The sequence below is a fragment of the Bemisia tabaci genome, chromosome 1, assembly GCF_918797505.1.
Source record: "Bemisia tabaci chromosome 1, PGI_BMITA_v3".
NCBI lineage: Eukaryota > Metazoa > Arthropoda > Insecta > Hemiptera > Aleyrodidae > Bemisia > Bemisia tabaci.
In genome coordinates this window covers 56,219,435-56,243,417 of record NC_092793.1, presented here as the reverse complement: position 1 = coordinate 56,243,417, position 23,983 = coordinate 56,219,435, and the positions used below count along the sequence as shown (strand labels likewise).

The 23,983-nt window shown below is 35.8% G+C and overlaps 1 protein-coding gene across 3 annotated transcripts; it reads left to right on the top strand.

The window, feature by feature from the left end:
- The first annotated feature begins 110 nt into the window (after positions 1 to 110).
- LOC109043125 (recQ-like DNA helicase Blm) lies at positions 111 to 23,850 on the top strand. 3 transcript variants are annotated; one of them, XM_072303833.1, is made up of 14 exons: positions 111 to 320; positions 2,122 to 2,204; positions 11,013 to 11,203; positions 11,521 to 11,742; positions 12,345 to 12,426; positions 13,884 to 14,043; positions 14,624 to 14,755; positions 15,604 to 15,865; positions 16,544 to 16,739; positions 17,721 to 17,902; positions 18,264 to 18,647; positions 19,922 to 20,113; positions 20,646 to 20,784; positions 22,514 to 23,850. In XM_072303833.1, exons 1-14 carry the CDS (start codon positions 307 to 309, stop codon positions 22,666 to 22,668), a joined length of 2,394 nt encoding a protein of 797 aa, XP_072159934.1. In that variant the 5' UTR covers positions 111 to 306; the 3' UTR covers positions 22,669 to 23,850. The 3 variants fall into 3 exon arrangements, with proteins under 3 accessions (XP_072159934.1, XP_072159932.1, XP_018915755.2); XM_072303831.1 differs by lacking the exons at positions 111 to 320; positions 2,122 to 2,204 and adding an exon at positions 9,947 to 10,264; XM_019060210.2 differs by lacking the exons at positions 111 to 320; positions 2,122 to 2,204 and adding an exon at positions 9,948 to 10,231.
- The last annotated feature ends 133 nt before the right edge of the window (positions 23,851 to 23,983 follow it).

The window sequence follows — 23,983 nt, the reverse complement described above, 5'->3', positions numbered from 1 at the left end:
ACAGATTAAGAAAAAAAAAATTAAGAGGCTTTGGTCAAGAAGTTACTCTTTTTCCCCTCAAGTGGGATACAGCATCTTATAGATAAAAATAAGCGATCTTATGAAACTTTAAAAGTTTGCACACACTTAAACGCGTTTCCCCTCTCGAGCATTCGTCGTCCTATCTCAGAAACCAATAATTAAGTTTCAACCCGACGCAAATTTTTACACGACTTGAGTAAGTACGTGCAGCTTTGAGAGCTAACACTCAAATGTCAAGGATAGCGAGCAACACTTCAGCAGAACAACACAAGTTTGTAACCAATAATGGATCACTGGAGGTACGAAATTAAGCACTATGTTATCATTTTTCTCACCGAAGCTTAGCATGGATCACGATACATCAATGATTTCCAAATATAACTTATGAACCAGAAATTGGCTTTTTCTGTATCTGTTCATTCAAACATTCTCGGTCTGAAAAAGAGAGACATGAAGAAAAAGATAACGAAGAAAAGAAAAGACACGTCGAGGTGAGAAACCTTAGTAAAAGTGAGTCAGCGCAACATCAGACTGACCCACTTTTCCTAGGGAAGTTAAGAACAGCTCTGAAAATTTAAAGAACTTCATTTGTGATAAGATAACCAGAACCGTGAGGAAAAAATGGAGTCCAAAATTCTGGACGTTTTTTATTTTTGGTTTGTTTGTTCTATTTTAAGTGAGTTCATAAGGAAAACGAAGGGCTAGTGCAAGGTCATTCACAACCCAATTATTTGCAACTCGCCTTTGTATAAGAAATTGGCACCGAATTTTCAGACAGACCATAATCTTTCAAAGAAGAGCCAAACTTTTGATTTTATCTCGCTGTAATATTTAAATGTCGTTCATTTTTAAATTTAGACACCAAAAAACACACTGAGAAATCATCTGGAATGGGGTCGCACTAAAATCCAGTTATTTTAGCCATTGCAGGAATTGGCCTAGTAAGTTCGCGTTAAGTTCGCCTTCAATTTCGAGTGATACTGTGCCCCGCGCGGGTGATCAAATGATTGCTTCGCGCTTATGTACGATGAGAATAGGTTGGGTTCATTTTTACCTCCTTACTCTCATCCATCCTTATTATCTCCTATCTTTTAGATGTATTCATGGGATTTTCATCACCCTTGACATGCTAAATGAGATTATAGGTTGGGCTCATTTTTATCTCTTTCTTCTCATCCATTCTCATCGTCTCCGATCTTTTGTATTTGTTGGATTTTCATCACCCTTGACATGCTAGAATTGCTAGATGCGTTACTTAAAAAAATTTTTGGAAACATTTTTTTAAAACATTAAATGTTTTAATAAAACATTTTTTTAAAACCTAAAATTGATTTTTTCCTCTTTTTTTCTGAGAGAAAAAACACTTTTCTTTAGAAGTAGGATCGAATGAAATAAGGTGGCATACATTTTGGGGCTTAAATTCGTAACCTTTTTAATGGCATAACCTTTTAACTCGCTGCATGTTCTTACAAAACCACTAAACGTGGTGTGACTTTTTTGGTGGATATTATCCACTTGAGATTAACCTTTACTCTCATCGGACAAGCAGAAAACCTACCGTAGAGCATAGGTTGGTATAGTTATCTACTTGAAAAACTCAAATTTATCTCGCTTTATAAGTTTTGATAGATATGAACGATGTGTGACTCTCTCGGTAGATATCGTCTCTTTCCGGATAAAGTATCACGAGCGATTTATGTACTTGAGGCACTATGTTGCCAAACTACTCGAACTCGTCCAATTTTTTTATGGAAAAGTGATGAGCAGAATAACTTTAAAAGTTATTTAATATTTATTTTGTCATCAAGATTCATCATTGAATTTTTTTTTTTTTTTTTTTAATTGAGATTTACGGCGTCCAAGTATAAATGGCGCCTGGAATACTTTGACCGCAAGATGACAATATTGTCTACTCGAGTTTTGCCTTCAATTTTGTGTATAGGCAACAAACTTATCGGAGAGCACGATTGGTTTCTTGTTTCCTATTCGAAAAACTCGCGCATTTATCTTGTTCTGAAAAATTCAATAGAACAAGGCTTTCAGGTCTTCATACTTTACGTAAGATAATTACTTACTCTGATAAAATTACATTTGTTGCAGGACCGGATTTAGTCGGTGGCCACATGGGCCGCCGCCCTTGGCGGCAAATTTAAGGAGCGGCAAATTTTGCAATGTTTTTAAATGTAGGTATAAAGAAAATCGTTTTCAGAAAATAAATTACAAACGAGAAAAGGCGACAAGATATCTTATTTTCTGAGTGCATAGTAATTTCTAATTTTGTCGTCTTTCGGTGATACAAGAGACAGCACCTTTAATTAGTCGAGTTAAGAGAGAAGCCGAACACGCAATTTGGCCTGGCGAGCGGCGCGGCGCAGAAAGCAATGATGACGAGGACCTGAGATGAAAAGGAGAAGCCCTCGGCGCGGCGGTTGGCATGTAGCACATATTAGCGCCTACAAGACCACACGAATACTTCACGCACTGCGTCAAGCACACTGCGGTCAGCAGCCGTTGGCCCGAAACGCATAGCGCCTACAAGACTACATGAATACTTCACGCATTGCGTCAAGCACACTGCGATCAGCAGCGGTCGGTGCGAAACGCATGGCGCCTACAAGATTGTAGGAATACTTCACGCGGTCAACGCGGCGCGGCGGCGGAAGTTAACCATCTATGGCATAGCGTTACAAATTCGTAACAAAGTATTTTCGGGATTTTTAAAAACTGAATCTTTTCCATGTGCCATGATTATGCAAAATATCAGTAGTTTTTTTCTTTTTTCGAAAAATTGATTCCCTTAACTTTAAAATTTTGAAAAAATATTTGGTATTCTATTTTTTTAATGCAAGCTACAAAATAGATTAGAGTCCCCTGGAATCTGAGATCCAAAATTAATTAATGCCATAGAGGGTTAAAATTATTAAACCACATTTCTGTTTGTTCTTTCATGATTTTTTCGTTCATTTCTTACAAATGGAAGACCTTGTCCACACAGAGATATAGGTTTACGAAACTTAACTTTCGCGCAAAGCTCCGTGAAATTTTGCTAGTAGTGTTGATACGGCTTTCGCAAAAAAATGTGTCAAACACGAGTAAACGCGTCTTTTGCACCCCTCCCCCCCCCCCCCCGGCACGTTCACTTGATGGTTCTTAATAATGTTTCAAAACGAATGAGAAGGGATAGCGGCAAAATACAGGCGGCCCATGGGCGGCAAGTAGGAAAATTCGGCACTGATGTCTTGATCATTTTATCCCCCAATGAAGATGTTGCATGTGTCAGGAATTTGCGATTTGACTGTTGATTCTTGTGTAAAAGTTCGCGAGAAACACGATGGTCCCACTGGTTTTCTCTAAAATCAACTTCTAAGCTCAAAAAAGGCTCTCAAGTTGAGGCCAAAATAGAGGGAATATCCCAGGCCCGCCACATCCCATCTTGGGCCCTAGTACCAGTTTAAGGCCCGGACCCCTAGAGCGAAAGTTGGAAATTGTATATCTCCATACCATTGCAACGTTTCAAAATTTCTGCTCTCTTTTTATACTATTTTTTTAAAGAGAACTAATAGAGATTTTCCCATGAAATTTTCAGAAAACAATCTTGATGATGTGAAGAAAATTTACACAAAATTTCAATAGAGAATACTTAAGAACAAAAAAAAGAAGACGTCGCAATTGGCAATGTTGCAATTGGCAATGTCGCAATTGATGGTATGCGATTTCGAACTTTCACCATGTGGTTTGCCCACAGCTATGTAAATTTTAATAAAAATATTTCTGGCTTATTTCAAGTCAAAAAAAAAAAAAAAAAAAAAAGTATCCTTTGAAGTTCAATAGCGTAGTAATCTTCTACCTACTTCCTCATCCAACCTGTTGAGGGCTCCTCTCACTTCCTACACTCAAGGTTCAATTCTCACTCCTTTCATTTTCAGCGTGAGTGAAGCGTGTAGCGCGATCACTGTCGTTTCGAAACGCAAAACTAACCTCTCAATCGTATCAAAACAAAACAAACGACGAGTTGCCGCTGCCGATGCGCGCGCACCCAGTGGGCATGTACTGCAGAAACGGCACTATATTGCTGCAACAGTGCCCTTTCTGCTCTACGTGAGGAACTTAACCCCTGTCAAAAACACATAAAAAATGCGAATATAGTGCCCTGTCTGCACTGCAGGATGTGTTCACATACACTAATGCGAAAACCGCATAAAACTCAATTTCGAAAAAAATGTCGATTGTGCCCTTTCTGTATTAGCTGATTCAATTACGCTATTTTATTACTTTCAGCCCAAAATACTTTCGCAATGTTCCATTCAAAACATCTGGGATTTTTTTGGGAGGTGGGGCAGATGATACTATTTAAATTCTAGGGGACCCGGGCCCCCTGGCCTACTCTTTCATATGTTCATGGCAGGAGAGTTGAGCCATTGAAGTCGAGGATGCCCAGACTGGAGACTCTCAGCATCCGACGACGGAAGAAAATGAAACGCAGTAACTAATAATATCGTTCTATACTAAAAATCTTTGAAATAGATAGAAATCTTTGAAAAAGTAAGAAGAATTCTATAGTGCCTCAGCGTGTTTTTGGCCATTTATTGACCTTTTGCCAAATTTGTAGGGTAAATTTTTCACTTTTCCTTACGAGACAAGGGTCACATGTGAATTCGTAGTGGTTTTGTCACCGGCGGCACGGGCCCCTCCCAGGGACCCCAGTATCCCCCCTCTTGTGGCGGGCCTGGCCGCATTTGAAGGCGTTTTCAAAAGAGCCAAGTTCCGATACCCGGATTATCGTTTTGCATAGTTCATATTCTTTTGTTTTGTTCCGTACCACTTGTTTATTTTTAATCCTCGTATAAAAACCACCCATTTGCTAAATACAATTCTACCTGGAGCGCACTTCAGCTATGCATTCATCACTGCAAAAATGTCAAAGGAAATTGACAAGCCCAGCGTGTATGGAGGCTATTTCAATTGTAATCTGCCGCCACATTTCTAAGGCGCAATGATACGACTATTTGAACTCTCCGGAATGTGTGAGGTATCACGCCGCATTTGAAGGCGTTTTCAAGACAGCCAAGTTCCGATACCCGGATTATCGTTTTGCAAAGATCTTATTATTATGTTTTATTTCCTACTAGTCCAGTCAATCTAGCCAAAAAAAGGGTCTAACCTCGGACAAATTAGCACAAACTTCTCTTGTGTTTTAAAGCGCTCCAAAACATGTCTAGAGCCCCCAAAAAAAAGTTTACCATTAGCCCCCCTCGGGAACACAGTCAAAATTGCGTATGACAAAATGGCGGCCGTCTGAAATAACGGATAAATTGATTGTTGACTTCGTCACCGTTTTCCCGATTTTGCGTGATTCTAGTGCATCCAGTGAAAAAAATCATTCCTGTCGTTTTTTTAGAGTATAAAATTCTGCTCACGAATATATATTAGTTTTTTTAATTTTGACTTGTTGGTGCCGAGCTACGAGGTCAGACACCGAAAAAAAAGACTAGAATTTTCTTGAAATTTCAAGTTTGGTTTGTAACTTTTAAGATACAGCAATGAAAGAATTTTTTCTCTCAAAACTGTTGGTACCATTGGAAAGAGCATGAAATTTTCTTTTGAAAACACATATTACATCAAAATTTAACTGAAGGTTAAAGACCTTTATAGGGCCTTTATGGAATGGTGTCAAATTTGACATTTTTTACTTTTTGTAAATTTTGGCTGGAATTTCGATCAGTGTGAACCTTTTTCCCGAATATTCGACTATTTTTGAAATAAATGTTGTTATTAATTTGATAGCCATGGTACATAGTAAAGGGAGAAGCACTTAGAGGGATGGTGGACCCGGGGGGGGGGGGGGGGGCTTATCTGATTCGTTCACCGTTTAGACTATCGCAGTTAAAGATTCTAAGAAAAAAACTGCAAAACACCTATTTGTCGGCAGATTTTCATGAAATTTGGTGTATCCCAGTATATCGACCTAGGAAATTCGAATTTGACGTTACTTTCAGTCTGAATCAAAATTCAAGATGGCGGAAAAGAAGATGGCGGCAGTAATTTGTTAGATACCTGTTTATCGACTGATTTGCATGAAACTTAGTAAAACCCTATATTTTGACCTAGAGAATTTGAATTCGGTGTTGGTTCTAACCAGAATTGAAATCAAAGATGGCGGGAAGAAGGTGGTGGCCATAATTTTTTAAAAATTAAAGATGGCGCCCATAATTTGGAAACTACTTGTTTATCGCCGGATTTTCATGAAACTCAGTATACCCTGGTATTTTGACCTGTACATTTTGAATTTGATATTAATTGTAGTCAAAATCAAAATTCAAGATGTCGGCAAGAAGATGGCGGAAAAAAGATGGCGGCCTTAATTTGTAACATACCTGTTTATCGACTTATTTTTAAAAGTAAGGAAGAAGTTGCACAATTTTGAAAACGCTGTAATCGCGCTGGTTTCTTTTTGCTACACGCGATCCAATTGTGAACTGGTCACCTGATGAGAGTAGTAAACGCAAGCGAGAGTAGCCAAATGCAACTCATATGGAGGAGAACGAGTGCGATGTCAGTCTCTTGACAATTGAGCTGTTTCGTAAATAAACCGTTTAATTTAATATTAGAAGTGCAGTTCTTACAGTGTAGATAGCAGGAATACTTAAAAAATTCGTAGGAATGAGAAAAATATGCTTGAGGCGTATTAAAAAATTGCCGCCGGCGGGAGTTAAACTCGGGTCTCCCAAATAGGAGACGAGCGCACTGACCGATACTCCAACACGCTCATCAAAGAGTTAGGCGTAAGATTGTTCATTATACATCCGGGATATGAAATGCGCGCGTCAAGCAGCAGTGAGTGGCAAGCAAAACTTGTCATTCCAAATATGTTCGAACAGTTTAAAATGATTTGGGTTCTTACAAATCACATTACCGCGAAAATTCTTTTAAAAATGCTCTCATAAGCTGAGGATGACACGCACTATTTTACCTCATCGAAGAATACCTACTCTCTAAGATGCAACAAAATTATAAAGGCAATTCCAGAGAAAACGGCCTTTTAAACTTTCATACCCAAGTTGTTTTGAAAATTTACTTCCTCACAATATGTCATTACTTTAAGTTCTTAGTTGAGATTCAAAGCCAACGAGTTCTCGAAAACCCTTACCTATTCTCTTTTACTAAGCATCAGAATCGATTCATTGTTTCCCTGTTGCATTGATAGATTGATTGATAATCCGGTGGAGGAAAGAGAGGGGAATTTTTCATTCTTACATCAGTTAAGCAATTTCGGAAAGGACTATTTGAATTACTAATTATCTTCATTTTCCGCTTCCTTTTTGCTATCATGTTTCATTGATTTACAATTGGCTTTAGCAACAGGTTTCCTGATCTCGGTGAACCAGATCTCACATCTTATTTAGTAAACAACACAGGCAAGCAGGCCCGCATACTTATTGAATATATTGAAAGGTTCATTCTGGACTTATTATAACACAATACAGATTTTAGAAAAATGTAGAAGTAGATTCAATACTTTGATTTTACTCACCCGTTGAAGATTGAGTTCGATTCCTTTCTCGTAGCGATCGAAAAGCAGACGACAGGAGGCAGGTCGGTAAACTTTCAATTAATGAACTTTTCATTCTAAAGAAAAGCCGGGCATAAAGTGACACAAGCCTGTGTTACGTCACCTAAAGCACAGGTGCTACCCGTCTCCCCTGTTGACATCCCCTTCCCGCGTACCTGTACTCGCGTTTTAATCCTTATTTGCGCTTTCGCTAGAGTTGACCGCCCAAAGGTTCCAAACTTTCAATGTTGTATTGAATTTATTATAATTATTAGTTTTAGTATTGATTCCTCCAACGCAAAAAGACCCGCTCCCCGAGCTGCCTTCATTATACAACCCAATCCAATAAAGGGATGGTGCTTAGCATAGAAAATCAACTTTCTGTAAATATTGCCATTTTTGACAATTTTAAATAAAGCCGTGTCAAACACAAAAAATATCGAAATTTTTGAAACAAGGTACCTAATCTTATTGTAAATTTTATGTACTTTCACGTGGTTACAGTGATTTTTTGATCAGACCCCTCTAAAATGCTTAAAAATTAGAAAAATGGAGCTAAAAATGGACTTTTTTCAGAAAAGCGTCAGTTTTGATCCCAGAAGAAATTATCCTACCGGCAAATATAATTACTTGAAAGGATGTTGAACACACTTTTCTAGACCGAAATTTAACGTACTTTTCAGTTACATCATTCATTTTAACTTTAAAGCTCATTTTAAAGCGATAAAATCTCAAAAATAACTAAAAAATTAAATTTCATCAATTTTTTTTTAACTTTTTTTAAACCAAAATTCAGTGCTAGGACCCCTCAAAAAGACTTTACGGCAAACTTCACTAGCCCTATGTTATAGAAAATTTTATGAACTTTTCATTTCTTACCTTGTTTTTTTTCTTAAACTCCTTTTAACACGTAAAAAATAAGAAAAATCGCGGGAAAATTTTTTTCGGGCAAATTGCAATTTTTTTCAACATTGCCTCCGCATTTTCACGAGAGACGCCAAAATTCAAATAAAGGTACATTTCTTACATAAAATTTTATCAGCTTTTTGATGATTACCATGGTTTGATGAAAAAAATTGTTTGCAGCCATGAAAAACCACAAAAACCTGAGAAAAAGCCTTATTATTCAATAATTTGTAAATTTTCACCGTCTCAAAAATTGGCTTCTAAGTACACTTAAATACCTTAAAAAATTTATTCATGGACATTTTTTTAACTTCCATGTGCTATTACATTGGTACCATAAAATTTACTTCAAACAAAAATTACTAAACTTAAAAATTTTGAGTATATGTTAAGAAAGTGGTTCGTAACCGAGCAGCCGGATTTTCCAATAGACAACTTTAACGCCATATCTAACCCTCTTTAAAAAATTCAAACCAGTAATTTCAGGTATGCAATTTGTTGGAAATTTTATGCTCTAAACGATGATTACCGTCGTTGAATCAGATCCTCAGTTTCCAGCTGTCAAAAAGCCGAAAATCGTTGAAATTCTGAAATTTCTAGAGAAATCAGTTTTTAGCGTAATTCCCTTAAATACGCTTTTCAGGTACATGTTGTAAAATTTAAATGAAAACCAGGGTGTTATTTGTCTTGCAAATTTCATTACCTTTCTAAAAAGTATATATAAGTTATACTTTTGTCGAAAAATAATTGATCAAAAGCGCTGGAAACGGAAAAAAACAGCTGAATTTGTAGTTGAATATTGACTTCATGCTTTTGAATGATTCGTCTCACAATGAGGTCATATAAGATGAAAAGGTAAAATGAATGGGTATACTTATGTAAAATTTAGCGTACTTTTCAGTGGTGCCGTTGTTTTTAACCTTAAATTAATTATTTTGACCTAAAATTGGTCAAGAACGCGAGAAATCGTGAATTTTCAGCAGATTTTGCCGGTTGTTGTTTTTAAATATTAAAATTCGGAAAGAAAAAAATAAGAAAAGCCTAAGTTTTGTATATGATTCTTAATCAAAATTTTATGATCTTTCAAACTAATGCCAAATTTTTTTGGTTTGACGCATTATTTTTGAGTTATAAAGGGAAATCCGTATGTACGTCCTCTTTGAAAATTGCCGTAAGCCGCCATTTTGAAAAACTGCGATTTGACCACTTTCCCGGTGGAATTTTTTGGTAAACTTTTTTTTCTGTCTTATTGGGTACCTAGAGACCCTATATACCAAAGGAAAAGTTTGTGCTAATTTGTCCGAGGTAAAAAGCTAGATTGACTGGACTATACCATTTGTTTGTTTTCAATCCTCAAAAACTTCTCATTTGCTAAATATAATGCTCGTGGACTTTCCCGCTACTAATGGTAAGTACCCATTGGTACCCATACTCTTTCGTTCTCTGTTGGCGAGGTGTCTAAACTAACCTGTGTTTTAAACTGTCAAAGCTCAAAACAAAACAAACATTGAAATTTTGGCACGAATGTAATGTTCCAATGTGTTCAAAGAAATTGTTATCATTACTGCACAGAAACGGACTTTTACTTCAAATGTGATTCTGTGATCGAAAATCGGCTGGCTCGCGGATGACAAGCAGTCAAAGTAATTTTAAGTAGTTGTTGATACACCTACTCCTTATCCATGGCTGGCAGTTCCTCCACTATCGTCATATCAGATTCTGAGTCTTCTGATGAAAACAGTGAGGAAGATTCAAGTAAGACTATGTATTCAATTAATATTTTTTGTCGTAAGTATAAGTGTATGGTTTCGTGTTTTCATACCCATCATTTGACGGAAAACCAGGGAAGACTGTAGGTTACAGAATAGCATGCACAGATTAAAACGAAGATTTGAAGACGGAGCATTAGAAACAGAAAAAGATAGAAACTTTCATTGGGAACAGTCACAAGACAATATTGTGGGGAAGAGATAAAATCTCGGGTACTCATTTGCGCTATTTAACAAGTTTATGGGACGCGTCTCAGGGTTCGCTGCCGGCTGATGATGGGGCCGTCTCGACCCCGAAACGTGCCCTATAAAATTGTTAAATAGCGCAAGTGAGTAAGCAAAATTTTTCTCTTTTTTACTGAAAGATACACCTTGTCAATGGAAATGACACCCTGCATTATTATGAATGCTACCACCAAATATCACATTCGTTACGAGGCCTGTTGCAAGCGATAAGAGCTCTCTTCTCATCATTGCGTTATTCGGGTAACCCTTGAGTCGTAGCATGCACAAAAAACATGTGAGGCATGCTGCTGCTTGCCGCATCTCTTTCAGTTGTACTCATTGGTTTGAAAGTTAGTCCAAAAATTAATTTACGTAGAAGTAAGATGAAAGATTTTATTGAATCTCATTGTAAAAATTGTCTCTCCTAACATCTGCAATGCTGCAAGCAAAGACAAGCATTTTTCGAATTTAGCCATTGACATATTGATTTTTCATTTTATAATGTACTTAGTCTACTATATCAATTTCCATTTTCTGTGTAGATTATAATTCCAGTAGTGAAGAAGAAAATTCTTTTGACGAAGGAGGAAAGTATAATTCATCGCAAGAAGCATCCCAAATCACAGGACCAAGTGCTGAGGAACTCCCCATTTTCTATGCAGATACTCCCAATGATGGCCTCTGCTCTGAATTTAAATCTACTAAGCACCCTTTTTCATCAAGGATTATGCATGTAAGGAAATATTAAGCTTCATTTATTGAACACATACTAAGTAGATACTCTTTGGCAGGTTATTTTGTAATGGGGACTCCGGGAGTGCTGAAGAGCTACCTCAGTTCATGTCCATCCTTCTTGTCATTTCAGGTTTTCTTGATGTAATAACCTGCAGGGTGCATTAAAAAAATAGGCACCTATGTTTAAAGAGTGCCTGTGCACTAGATACTTACCGAGTAAAATTTGAGAGGCACAAACATATTTTTTTTTTTTTCAGGTCTTGGTAGAATTTTTATTTTGTACACAATTAAGCATTGTTCTCTTTAATTTCCCAGTCACTCAAGACAACATTTGGGCTGCACAAATTTCGACAGAACCAATTGGAAGCAGTCAATGCAATCATGCTGGGGCATGACTGCCTTATCATTATGCCCACTGGTGGAGGGAAATCACTTTGCTACCAATTGCCTGCTGTCCTCACAGAAGGATTAACACTGGTCATCTCACCTTTACTTTCTCTAATGAAGGATCAGACAGCCAAACTTAAATCTCTGGATGTAAGTAACATCTCCAAAGTTAGATGAACCTATCCTAAGTCTTTAAAAATCTCTGTAAGGAAACAAAGATCCTTCTACTTATGTTTGTAGGTGTGAAGGTGGTGGGCTGGAAAGCAAGACTACGAAGCCATGATCACGCTTGAACACTTTTATTTAACGAAAGTGACACACAACCATCAAAGATATCAAAAGACCAAAAAGACACGCAATACAAGGTTCATACCGCCATGATGGTCGGCTCACGAATGAGGGTTGTTGTCATCGATGGCTGGTGAGCCACCGACAACCCCAACAACTTATTCTACACGGGTTCTGACAGGGTTGCTACATCGACGCATCCCAACCGATTCAAATTCTTTCCTCCTCTTCTCTTTATGAGAAAATAAATCTCAAGAATTTCAGTACCGTCACAAAAAAAATTCTATCTGATTCTTTTGTATTTTCATTCCACAATTTAATTTTCAAGTTTTGCACCCTTGGCCAAATTCAAGCTGTATTAAAAGGGTAGGTATTAGTAATTCTGGAAACTTTATTATACTTTCTGGAAACCTTGTACGGCTACATTCTTTTTTTCTCCTACAAAATTGTTGCTATGATTTTAGATTCCAGCTGGTGCTCTCAATAGCAGCATGGATAATGAAAGTATCAACTCTGTCTACAAGAATTTAAACCCTACAAACCCAAGTAAGAATCGATTTTTTCACATTAAATCCCTCTTTTAGTAAGGTATTTGACTGCAATACATGCCAGAAAAAATGAACTTCAGGGGAAAAAATCTTTCTGTTAACTGAATTCACAAAGCATAAATTCATAACTTCTCTCTCAGATTTCCTGAGTGAAAGTAAATACTTACACACAGAGTAGCAAAACAGGAATGTCTACAATGGGCCTGTTGCAAACTTTTGCTAGAGCAAAAATAAGAGTTGTTTCTTATAGATAATGCCTCAAAAATCACGATGAGCGCATCGGCAAAGTCTGAAATGCACTCATAACTTCACAATCTGCGTAAGAAATTTGCGTTTTTTTAAGCTTCCCGCTTCAAAAACGATACTACGGCACAAGTGAACATTTTGTTAGAGGAGTCGCTCCATCGTCGGCGATATTCATCATGGCCGACGCTTGCGCGCAGTTCCGCGCGTAATTCGAGGAGAGTTCAAGGTCAATCAATTCGGGCGTGGAAAACATGAACGTTAAAACACGCCGATTGTTATCTGGTCTAATCCAGTTCAGGTATTATCTCGTCCCATCACACGTGTTTTGGCGGATTGGCGTCGGCCATGATGAGTATTGCCGACGATGGAACGACTCCTTTTACAAAATGTTCACCTGTGCCGTAGTATCGCTTTTGAAGCGGGAAGCTCAAAAAACCGCAAATTTCTTACGCAGACTGTGAAATTATGAGTGCATTTCATACTTTGCCGATGCGCTCATCGTGATTTTTGAGGCATTATCTAGAAGAAACAACTCTTATTTTTGCTCTAGCAAAAGTTTGCAACAGGCCCATTCTGTTTTCATTGTTCGATCAAAAGTTTAAAAACTCACCGGTACAGTGTGCACCACCAGGACACCTTCTCTAGTATATTATCTAGGTGTGCATATGCAAGCAAGCATATTAAAAAAAAACCTCTCCATTTTCCCTTTTTGTTCCTTAAAGCTCTTACAAAAGGGAGGTATAAGATGACATACTGGTATTCCGTTCATTTTTGGTGTACATTAAAATATTAGACAAACAGCCGCACCTCCCAACCATTGTGGTTGCTTGGGAACGTCTCACTATACATAATTATTTAAGCCAAAATTTTATGAGCCTTCGGATAAACTTATCAGTTTTTTGTCTCACTGCAACTGTTTTTGAGGAAAAGTGAAAAAACCACTGTGATTGGTGGGAAGAAAGTTCTAGTCCTCACTTCCAAGTAATATGAGTGAAAAATAGGCTTTTCTACTTGTCAAGAGCTTAAAAAAATCATTGGCTCCACAATTTTCACCTTGGACTGGCTGGCCCTTAGCCTTTTGGTTGTGGTTTGACTTCCTCCCAATCTGTGTACTTTTGACGGTGCGAAGCTTGACAACCCTCATTCCTCACATTCAAAATTTTACATACAATTTTACATACATATTGATTGTTTTTTTGTCGTGCAAAGGATTGAAGCTTTTATACATTACACCAGAAAAATTATTTGCAAGTGGTCAAAGCAGTGAAAGGTTACGAAACACCCTTCAAGACTTACACCATAACAAAAAATTAGATCGCATTGCCATCGATGAGGTTCACTGCATTTCAGAATGGGGTCATGATTTTAGGTGAGCTTCTTTACCATCATCTTCTTACCTTTTCAGAATACTGTGAAGACTTGTTTCGTTAGTCCCCACTGTAATATTTTATCTGGCTGGGTGAGTCAATTTTTCCCTCCATAGTGAAATTTAAATTTGGCAAGGCAACAAAATCAATTATGTATTGTAAGTAATCAATAAAGTGAATAATTGATTTTATATTAGGTGTAGCTTTGCAGGTCTTTAGCCATCATCAGAGTGTCATGAACACTATTCACATGTGAGTCGTAAAAAAACATCTATTAAGTGTTTTTAAATTTAAAGATAAAACACTAATTACAAACTGGCTTCAGGCCAAGTGAAAGTACATATTTCACAACTTATGAAGAACCTTGATCAAACAAGCAGAGCGCATACCCTTTTATCGGTCTGTCTTCATCTACCTTTATTCTCCACTCATTGTCAATGTAAATACAATGATCTATCATTGCGTAAAACTTCTCCTTTCAGTCAGTTGCGCATCCCAAGGGTTGATTTTATAACTCTCTCAAGATTCTTTTCTTTTATAACCAACATTTATTTTTATTTGAAATGTTCCTTCAATTTGCAGGCCAGATTACAAAGAATTGTGTGTACTCAATGATAATTTTCCAGGCGTTCCCATTATAGGCTTGACAGCCACAGCTACCCCGAGAGTTCGCAAGAATATTGTAAATTGTCTAAATCTGTCGGATCCGAAATGGTAATAGTGTTTTCAATATCTTTTCTCTTTTTATTTGTAGGAAGTTCATCTGTAATAATTGATATGGCTAATGGCTCAAGTTTTAGATTATGAACTCTAACAACTCAATAGGTATTTCTCACAAAGTTGCCGTTAAAAACACCATTGAAAACAGAAAGTTTTAAATGTATGTCTTACACGAGTCTTCTGGTATGAATGGCTTTAAACAGAATTTTCTACAGATAAGGTACCATGAGGTCTAGCTAAGTTTTTTACCTATTTAAAAAGAGAACTCAGCTCCTTTATATTGAGTTTTTGTGAATTTCAGCTCAACAGGATCGATTTTTTACAGAACGCACAAACAACTTAGTTAATGGTAGACTTGTTAACCTTTTGATTGTTTATTAATTAGATTATAATTTGTTAAATTCAACCATAAATAACTCTCATTTTACATCTAAAGTTAATTTTATCAACATCGAATATGAGTATCCATTTGTGATAGTGCACAGTAAAAGGCACCATAGTCCACAAAAACTCAAAATTGAATTATTGATACCAGAGCATGAAGGAGCATTACATCTGCCACTTTCCTTTCTAGGCAATGATATCAAATTGTTTTCTTATTCCCTCTTTCCAAAAAAAGCGATTTCAATCAATTATAAATCATGGAAAATATCAACATTTCTTCAGTGAAAAATTGGACCTCTGTTCTGTAAATAAAATATGCGATTCTAGCCTACGGTCTCAGGAAAACTTGCGTAAAGTTTTGCAGGACCGTCCCTTCTCTTTTGTAGAAAGTCTGTCAGCCACGTGCTATGTGCTGAAGCGCATCCATAGTATATGTTATTTGTTTCTCTGTCCAATAGGTTTTTATCTAGTTTCAATCGACCAAATTTGAAATATCAGGTTGTTCCAAAAATGAAAAATGCATTGAATGAACTAGTTTTTGTAATCAAGAGTCAATTCTTGGGAAAGTGTGGAATCGTCTATTGCTTTTCAAGGAAGGATGCAGATGATGTAGCTAAAGCACTTAACTCGGTTGGTTTGAAAGCAGTCAGTTATCATGCAGGCCAAGCTGATAATCAACGAGAACTATCCCAAAATAAATGGACTACTAACAAAGTGAATGTAAGTCCTGAATTTCTATGACAATCACCTAGTGTTTTTTGGAATGGTTCTATTGAACCTCACTGTATTACTTAGCTTGACTTGAATCTAAGATCAAGGTAATGTGCAAAGAAATGGCTCTGGATCTAACTCTCTCAGAGCCAGTCCTTGGTTTACGTTGATAGGCCATCAATAATTTGAGTTTGAGTAGTTCGTTTTCCTGAAAGAGGTTACACTTCAGGATAAACAATTTTTACCTCAGAATTATCATAATCTCACAGCTGCCTCCTATGGATTCTAAAATATAGAAATTATGATTCCAGTCGAACTTTTATCAAATGTTTGTTTACTACATTCTGTCACTTAAAAATCTTGTTCATACATGATCCATAAAAAGTGAAATAAAACAAAATGACTGTTTAAAAATTAGGTAAATGCATAGTCAGGTTAGTGGTGTGAGTTTAAAGTATTGTATTTTTTTTCGTATCCAATCTTTAAATTACTAATTGTCAAAATTTGATTATACACATTACTTACGAGAAGAGACAATAAAATTGAAGTTACCTCTTACCATTTTTTGAAATTGCTAAAAAAAGAAAAAATAAAAGTTGGGGGTTTCATTTTTTTGTCGTTTTTCATAAAGCTGGAGTAGGATTCAATTTTATTTATCCAAGCATTCATTTTTCTCTTCCTCTGCAGATCATATGTGCTACCATTGCCTTTGGAATGGGCATTGATAAACCTGATGTGAGGTTTGTCATACATTATTCAATGCCAAAATCGATTGAAGGATATTATCAAGAAACTGGTCGGGCAGGGAGAGATGGAAAGCTTGCGTCCTGTATTTTATTTTATTCAAAGACTGATTCTCAAAAAATCATTGGATTGATTTCTAGTAAGTTCAAAGTCAGGTCTGTTTTCACACAAATAAATACTTATCATTCAAAAACAATGGGAAAAATGAAACACTCTGAAATGAGAATACAGTAAGGTGTGTTAAGAGTCCATATTTCTCCAGTATGGCAATGCTTTATAATAGCAGATTGGCAACTTGGCAATCTGCTATGAGCATCAAATGGGTGCTCCATCGTTTGCCAGTACAATCAATTTCGTCATGAACTATTTTAGCTTAATTTTAAGGAAAATCATCTTATGGAAGACTTATTTATAGATTCAAATCTGATGCCAGCCTCTTACTTTTCATCCAAATAAATTAACTTCAACTGGTTTCAGAACATTTCAACTCATCCCACTCTTCCTGAAAATCTACTTCTGATATTGTGGAAAATCGGATGATTAATTTTTTTGATCCAACAGTAATTCATAAAAATGGCAAAATCAGCTTTGAGTCATTTCACCACTCATTGTGAAAGTTAACGAAACTTTTTATTTTCCATGCCTTTTTAATTCAATCACAGAGGGAAAGGTAAAAATTTGCTTTGTGCTCATGGGCACTCAGACAGGACCTCGGTAATAAGTCAACCATATGAAGTTAACTTGTTAATTGGAAACAATTTTAAAAGCTGTTTAAAACTAATTTTTATACCGGACAAATTTTAAAAGTGCCTGATGTATATATAAAGGTCGCTTTACAGCACTTCCTCGCGCTCTACGACTCCTAACCTCCACTGCTCTCTTTCAAACCACAAATCTTGGGGGATTGAGCACCTTAACATTTGTACCGTGTACCGTGTACCGTGTTTATTTTCAAAATTTGAAAAGGAATCGGACTGTGAAGGAACTACTACATTGCTTAAATATCAGAATAAAATGAGTCATGGTGTAATGTATTCCTCCAAAACTAATGCTGAAGATAAAAGCTAAACTAAAGCTAACCAAGTAATGCTCAATTTTTATTTTACTTGTGTTTGTACAGTATCGAAAGGAACTCAGCAGGTGAAAACTGTTCAAAAAGAAAGTCTCCAGAAAATGGTGGCTTTCGCTGAAAATCGGACAGATTGTCGGAGAGAAATGCAGTTGAACTACTTTGGAGAAATTTATGATTCAAAACTATGTAGCAAGAATCTGGCATCTGCGTGTGACAACTGTCTAGGAGAGGTATGTAAATTTGACTTTTTCTTATAATGTTAATATTTTGTCGAAGGTGTATAATTCAATGTATATTTTCTAAGAAAACCATGGATAAGTACACTAGTCATTTTGACTTGTGGACCAGTTCTAAGTGGCTTAAATGTTGCTTCCTCCAGGCTTTCTCTTTAAGATTCAAAATTCAACTTCTGAATGAGAGAACACACATTTTTCGGATGCTGGATTTTTTTTAACCCAGTAACCAGCAAATTTCTAATTATTGTTGCCAGATTATGCACTATATAGTTGAACTTGATTTTCCATTTTATTTCTTTTTTCCATCTACATACAAGATTGTTGTAAAAATTAATCTCATAACTGTTTATTTTAGGGATCCTTGATAAAAGAAGACGTCTCTGATGAAGCCAGAAAGGTACTGATACTGGTTCACAATCTAGAAATCAAAAAACGGAAGAATTCCTCATCTAGTCTCTCTTCACCGAAAAAAGAAAAGCCTGTATCTTATTCTCTCAGTTATATCGCTGACGTTTTCCAAGGTCTTAAAACAGATAAAATCATAGCTGCAGGTCATGACAAACTTCTTCTTCATGGCGAGGGTCATCACTGGAGCAGAGTGGATGTTGAGCGGTTAATGAACAAGCTACTGGTTGAAGGATATTTGCAAGAAGAATTATTTGGAGCAGGAGAAGAAATTGTTCAGTCATATCTTAAGCTTGGTCCCAAAGCTGACGAACTTATCAATGGGCAGGACAAAGTGAGTGCAGCAACTTCTCAGCATATAAAGCTACTCAGCACTTTGAATATATATTTATATCAGTATTATTATATTTAATATCAAAATATCATATTTTCATCGTGCGGTCGACACCTAACGTCATAATACATGTATGAATTCAATTCCTTTTAATGCCTACAGAATACTCGCTCTCCCTTATGAATCTCTATTTTCATAAAATTATGCAGCTATTTTGGTGGAAAGTCCAAGTGGTGTATAAACGCTATAAAAAGCTTGAGACATTAATTAGACATTAAGGTCAAAAGATGGAAGTAGGAATCTGTGAGTGATGTTGAAAAGCTGGGCAGCCCATTTCACCAAATTTTGCCCGAGCACACATAATTTTTGAACATTGTGCAGAATGCTACTAATGCTAACATGGGATATTTTTCGAGCAGCGAGTGATGAGTAGGTGGTTGGTTACATTACGTTTGACATCATTTTTGAGATTTGAAGTATTTGATTAAAAAAAGAATTATTTTCTCGCAATCATGTTCAACATAGATTTTTTGGGGATGATTTGATAACACATCGAATAAAGTACTAATAGTCTCAAAATTTGAAAATCATATTTTTTTACAATGCTAAAAATATGACCTTTCCAACAGAAAAAATGCATTTTTGATAGTATTATTAGTTGCTGAGTAAAATCTCATGGAAAAGCCCTCTTGCAATCCACTTAAAAAGTAGTAGGAAATTTGAAAAGAAAATTGTTTGAGGTGTCTCCGGAAGAGATCGATTTCTGAGTGATTGATCTGCTGAAAAACAATAATGAATATGTAAGCTGAAATATCTTTTGTTTCAATGGTTCATTTGAAGTTTTTTAAAGTATAATTGTTCCTGAAGAAGACAATCGTGAAACTTATTTCGTGAGCGATCCTCGTAGTACATGACATACGCGACTGTTGGAATTTTAACTTGTCAAATAGATGTTTTTCATGCAGGAAAAAAAGTAAAGCAGCCTACTGATAATTAGACCAGGAAAACACACTGTCATATCTTGTTGTCTCAATGACGATAATCTTAAGCAGATCATCAGTATCACCAAGGAGTTTTCTGTAATTGGTCTTCACTTTTTAAAGAATACAAAAGTGCAGGATTAGTCACCCAGGGCTACTTGAAAATTGGGGGGAAAAATTCTCCGAAAAATAAACACCCTGGGCAGTTGTGTTTATCTTTTAGCCTCGTTTATTTATACATTTTTGTTCTCTTTTGTAAACACTTACAGTTTTCGTTATTTTGATTGTTCATAGATTGAGTTGGCGAAAAGTGTTTCAACAACCAGTGAACTTGATAATAGTATTGCCGCAAAAATGACAGATTCTTTATCAAAAAATTCCAAGCTCATGGAATTACAAGAAGAATGTTTTGAAGCCCTTGTTGAAGTATGTCAAGAACTTGCCAGTTCTAGGGAAATTCCTCTGGCATCTGTAATGAGTATGCAGGTAAAACATCCCATTACTAGTCTAATCACTCTTTTTGCTTAAATTATTTTTGCATGTATTCCACTTCAGCTACGTCTATTCAAGTACAATGACCATTTTAAATCTTCAAGAGAGTTTAATTCAAAGATTGTAAACTTATTTTATCTTATATATTAATATATATATATATCTTATATATTAATATATTTTAAACTTATATATTATTATTTTAAGAAGCTTATTTTTCTGATACTAGAGCACATTTTTATTCTTACAAGGTATGTAGTTTGAATGAAATATGCAATAATGGCCAAAGTGCGAAACGAATTTAACTTTGTTTGCGACGTTGAAGACTTCTTGTCATACTTTGTTTGTGACCTAATATCGTGAATAGGGTCCTAATCCTCTGTTCACTTCTCATGCTCTCACTTTATAGTAGGAAAAGATATATGCCTGAGCCAAATATTTCTACTCAATTTTCACTTTGACAAAAGCATAGACTGCATTTCATAAGAACGCATAATTTTAATACCTGTAACATTACTTTTTTCAGTCACTAAGAACAATGTCAGAAGTTTTGCCAAGGTCAGAAGAAGAAATGTTAGAAATTGATGGAGTAACTTACGCTAATTTTTCAAAATTTGGCGATCCATTCCTTAGATGCACCCAAAGTTTTGCTACCAAAAAATTAAGTGAGTACAAAATTGTTTACCTTTGTTTTTCCTGTTTTATTGTCATTAGGTAGTGTGGAACTTTGTTTACCTGTCATCAGACAGGCAGGGATGCTAAAAATTCTGGATCTCGTGATTTATGGATTGTGGCAATTGTGAGGCAAATTTTAGGTTGTGAGCCAAATCTCGAAAATGATGAATTCTTTTAATACAATAATTTTATTTTATGTTGATTGGCGGTCTCTATTGATAGGCAGGGTTGAGTTTTAATGTTATCAATCATCTTGAAATCATGATATCTTCAAGCAATTTTGATGCATCAGGATCAATATATTGTGCTAAAACTAAATTGTTTGTTAAGTTAATAAATTTTATTCGGTCAGATAACGAGAGATCTTTAAGGAGGGGTAAAATGTAACTATTGCTCTTTTCCCCGCAGTCCTTAGCTTGAGGCTCCAAGGAGTGTAAAATGTGGAGCCAGCTCAGTTAGAGGTGATGAGCTGTCATTTTTGGATTTCAATCCCGATTTTGCTGGCTTGGTTGATCTTAGAGGGTCTGAAGCATTGTTTGTCAATATCATGGCTATCAATCACTTAGTCCTTGAAGACTATCGACTGAAGGTTCCATCTACTGGTGTCTGTAAAGTACGTTCTGATAAAGGCAATATCCAAACAGTTGGATTATATTTATTTTTTGGATTTAGTAGAATTTTCTACAAGCCCCTGGAACATTCAGGATGAATCCTGAGAATGTCAAATCAAGAGAATTAATCTTGGATTATTTTTTGTCATGTGCTTTAGCTCACAGGGTACCGGAAAATAATTTTTTTTCTATATCATGGTTACATTTTGACTCTAATAAATCTAATTGAATGAATGCGCGACAAAAACGTCTAATTACTGGTGTTTTTATTCAAAGTTTTTTAAAAGACGTTAAAAAAGTCTTGAGAAAGTTTGAAACCAGCTTTAAAACTCTAAAATTTGAACTAAAATTAGTTTTGATATCTCTGGATAAGGAAATATTAGTTTTTCAAGGATCAGAACAGAACACTTGGTGATGAATAATTGTGATTTAATGTAATTAGGGATGTGGATAGTTTGGGCCTTCTGTTCTGAGCATGAGAAATACGATGGCATACACATTAGCATTTGACAAACAGGAGCAGTCTCCCAGTCGTTCTTTGCAGATATCACAGAAATTTCTTATCAAAGAGGAGACTATATGCAAGAAATGAAGACCATCCAGTCTGCTTAAACCAAATTTCTCATAGTGGAGAAATAATTTTAGGTCTCCTTTATAGGACAATTAGTCTAGTATAAGGTTGACGGCAGAGGATGGATGAAGAGAGCTGGAGGTGTTGTTTGCCTGATGATCTTAGGGAGGCTAGATTTCATGTCGCCCTGTTTGCAAGTGTGCTGATTTAGCAATTTCTGTCCGTGTCGGTAGCCAACTATTCAGATACAGGTATAGAAAATAGTAAAAATTTTATCATCTAAACTGGAGAACTTAGCACGGCGAGAATACTCTTTCTATTCAAATTATCATTACTACAATTAAGATATTACGAAAATTATCATTACTTAGTCATGCTTTAGGGAATAAAATAATATTTGTTGCAATCAGTTGATCTGGATTTAATCTTTAAAATAATACCAAAATCAAATCTCTAAAATGCTCAGCATTGAAAAATGAATCCGTATATTAACTTTAGAGCACCGTGTGTATCTATGGTTTATTTTTTCTTTTTTAGTCTTGGAGCACCAGCAAGCAGAGGTGAGGGAATCATCATCTAATATGGTCTTTAAATCTACAAAACGAAAGTACAAAAGGAAAAGAAAGTATCGGAAAAGGAAGGGATCAGGGAAAAAAAGGGGTCCAAAAGCAAAGCGGCAGAAGAGAAAATAAGTTTATTTGTCTTCATGAATGTATTTATAAGTAGGAATATTATTGTACTCGGCTGAACATCAAATTTAAAAAAATGATAGACAAAGAACAGAGTAAGTCAAATGCTCATGTAATCTATTTCAGATTTCAAATTTTTTAAAAGTGTGCTTTTCCAAACATGCAATTTCTGAAGCACTTGAAGCCAACTAAATGTTCAAAATATTTGTTTTAAAATATTACGTATGTGCTGTGAACTTCATGTGATCTGTAGTTTAGTCAATCAGGAGAATTAAGCTCATATTTTTGTTTTCCCCCAAGAAACTTCTACACTGTAACTTTCCAACCAAATCCAAAAAAATTAAAAATTACTTTGATTGGCTGATGAAAAGTTTAATGTGATTTCGCAGAGCTGAAAATTAAGCTTTTAAGTCAATTGATTTTGTCAAGTTTTCTTTAAAATAAGTTTTGTCACCTAACGAGTACTGACCAAACTGTATTAAGGTGAATCTTTAGCGTTAGTTTGGGGAAAACCACCATACAGTGCTACAAAAATCTGACTTTGAAATCAGCAATCATTTTAGGACCATGACTAACGGATTGAATTCTGACCCTTGAATATAAATTCTTATAAGAATTTCAACACTTACAAATTTTAATATATATGAGTCGCAAACAAATTTAAAATTACAGAAAGCTCTTTACTCTTTTTGTTTTTATTCACTCAACCGTATTCAGCAATGGCTGCGCATCTTTGGTGAAGTACTTAAAATTAGTTTAAAATACTTTAATTATTAAGAAGTGTTGGAATACCACATAAGTGTTTTTAGAATGTGTCCAAAATGACAACCAAAATAATGGAAGAAATTCACAGGGATTTCAAAGAAATCATAAATTTGAGTAGAGTGTGCATGAGAGAAGCATAAAGGACAGAGGGTCAAAATTGCCTCAACTCCAAAGGACGAAGTGTCCACTGAACAGTTTCACACTATTCAGGGTAAATCACAAGTATTGTAAATTCACTTCAGAAGTTTATGTTTGAGCGTAAGTTCAAGGGCACACCTAAGGTTAAATGGTTAATTCTTTGGCTGCCTTGGGTCCTTTAGTAGGACGGCTATGATTGGTTCCTCATTGTTGTTTGTGTGTTTGTCATTAATTGTACGGAATTCAATATTTTTCTTATCAGAATATATCAGTATGCTGTTATTTGGTGTATTGTTTCTTCATTTTCTCTGTCGTACCCTGATCATATTTATTCTTTCTTTTCTTTAAAGCAAAAGTGATCAGTTTTTGACCAGTACCAAAATATTCTTCTCATCAGTTGGTATCAGTAAATATG

Excerpts from the sequence above, each read along its gene's own strand:
- LOC109043125 (XM_072303831.1), top strand. The coding sequence starts at position 10,159 with ATGGCTGGCAGTTCCTCCACTATCGTCATATCAGATTCTGAGTCTTCT. Across the intron at positions 11,743-12,344 it reads CCAAACTTAAATCTCTGGAT|ATTCCAGCTGGTGCTCTCAA; the intron begins GTAAGTAACATC and ends CTATGATTTTAG. Across the intron at positions 16,740-17,720 it reads AATCATTGGATTGATTTCTA|TATCGAAAGGAACTCAGCAG; the intron begins GTAAGTTCAAAG and ends GTGTTTGTACAG.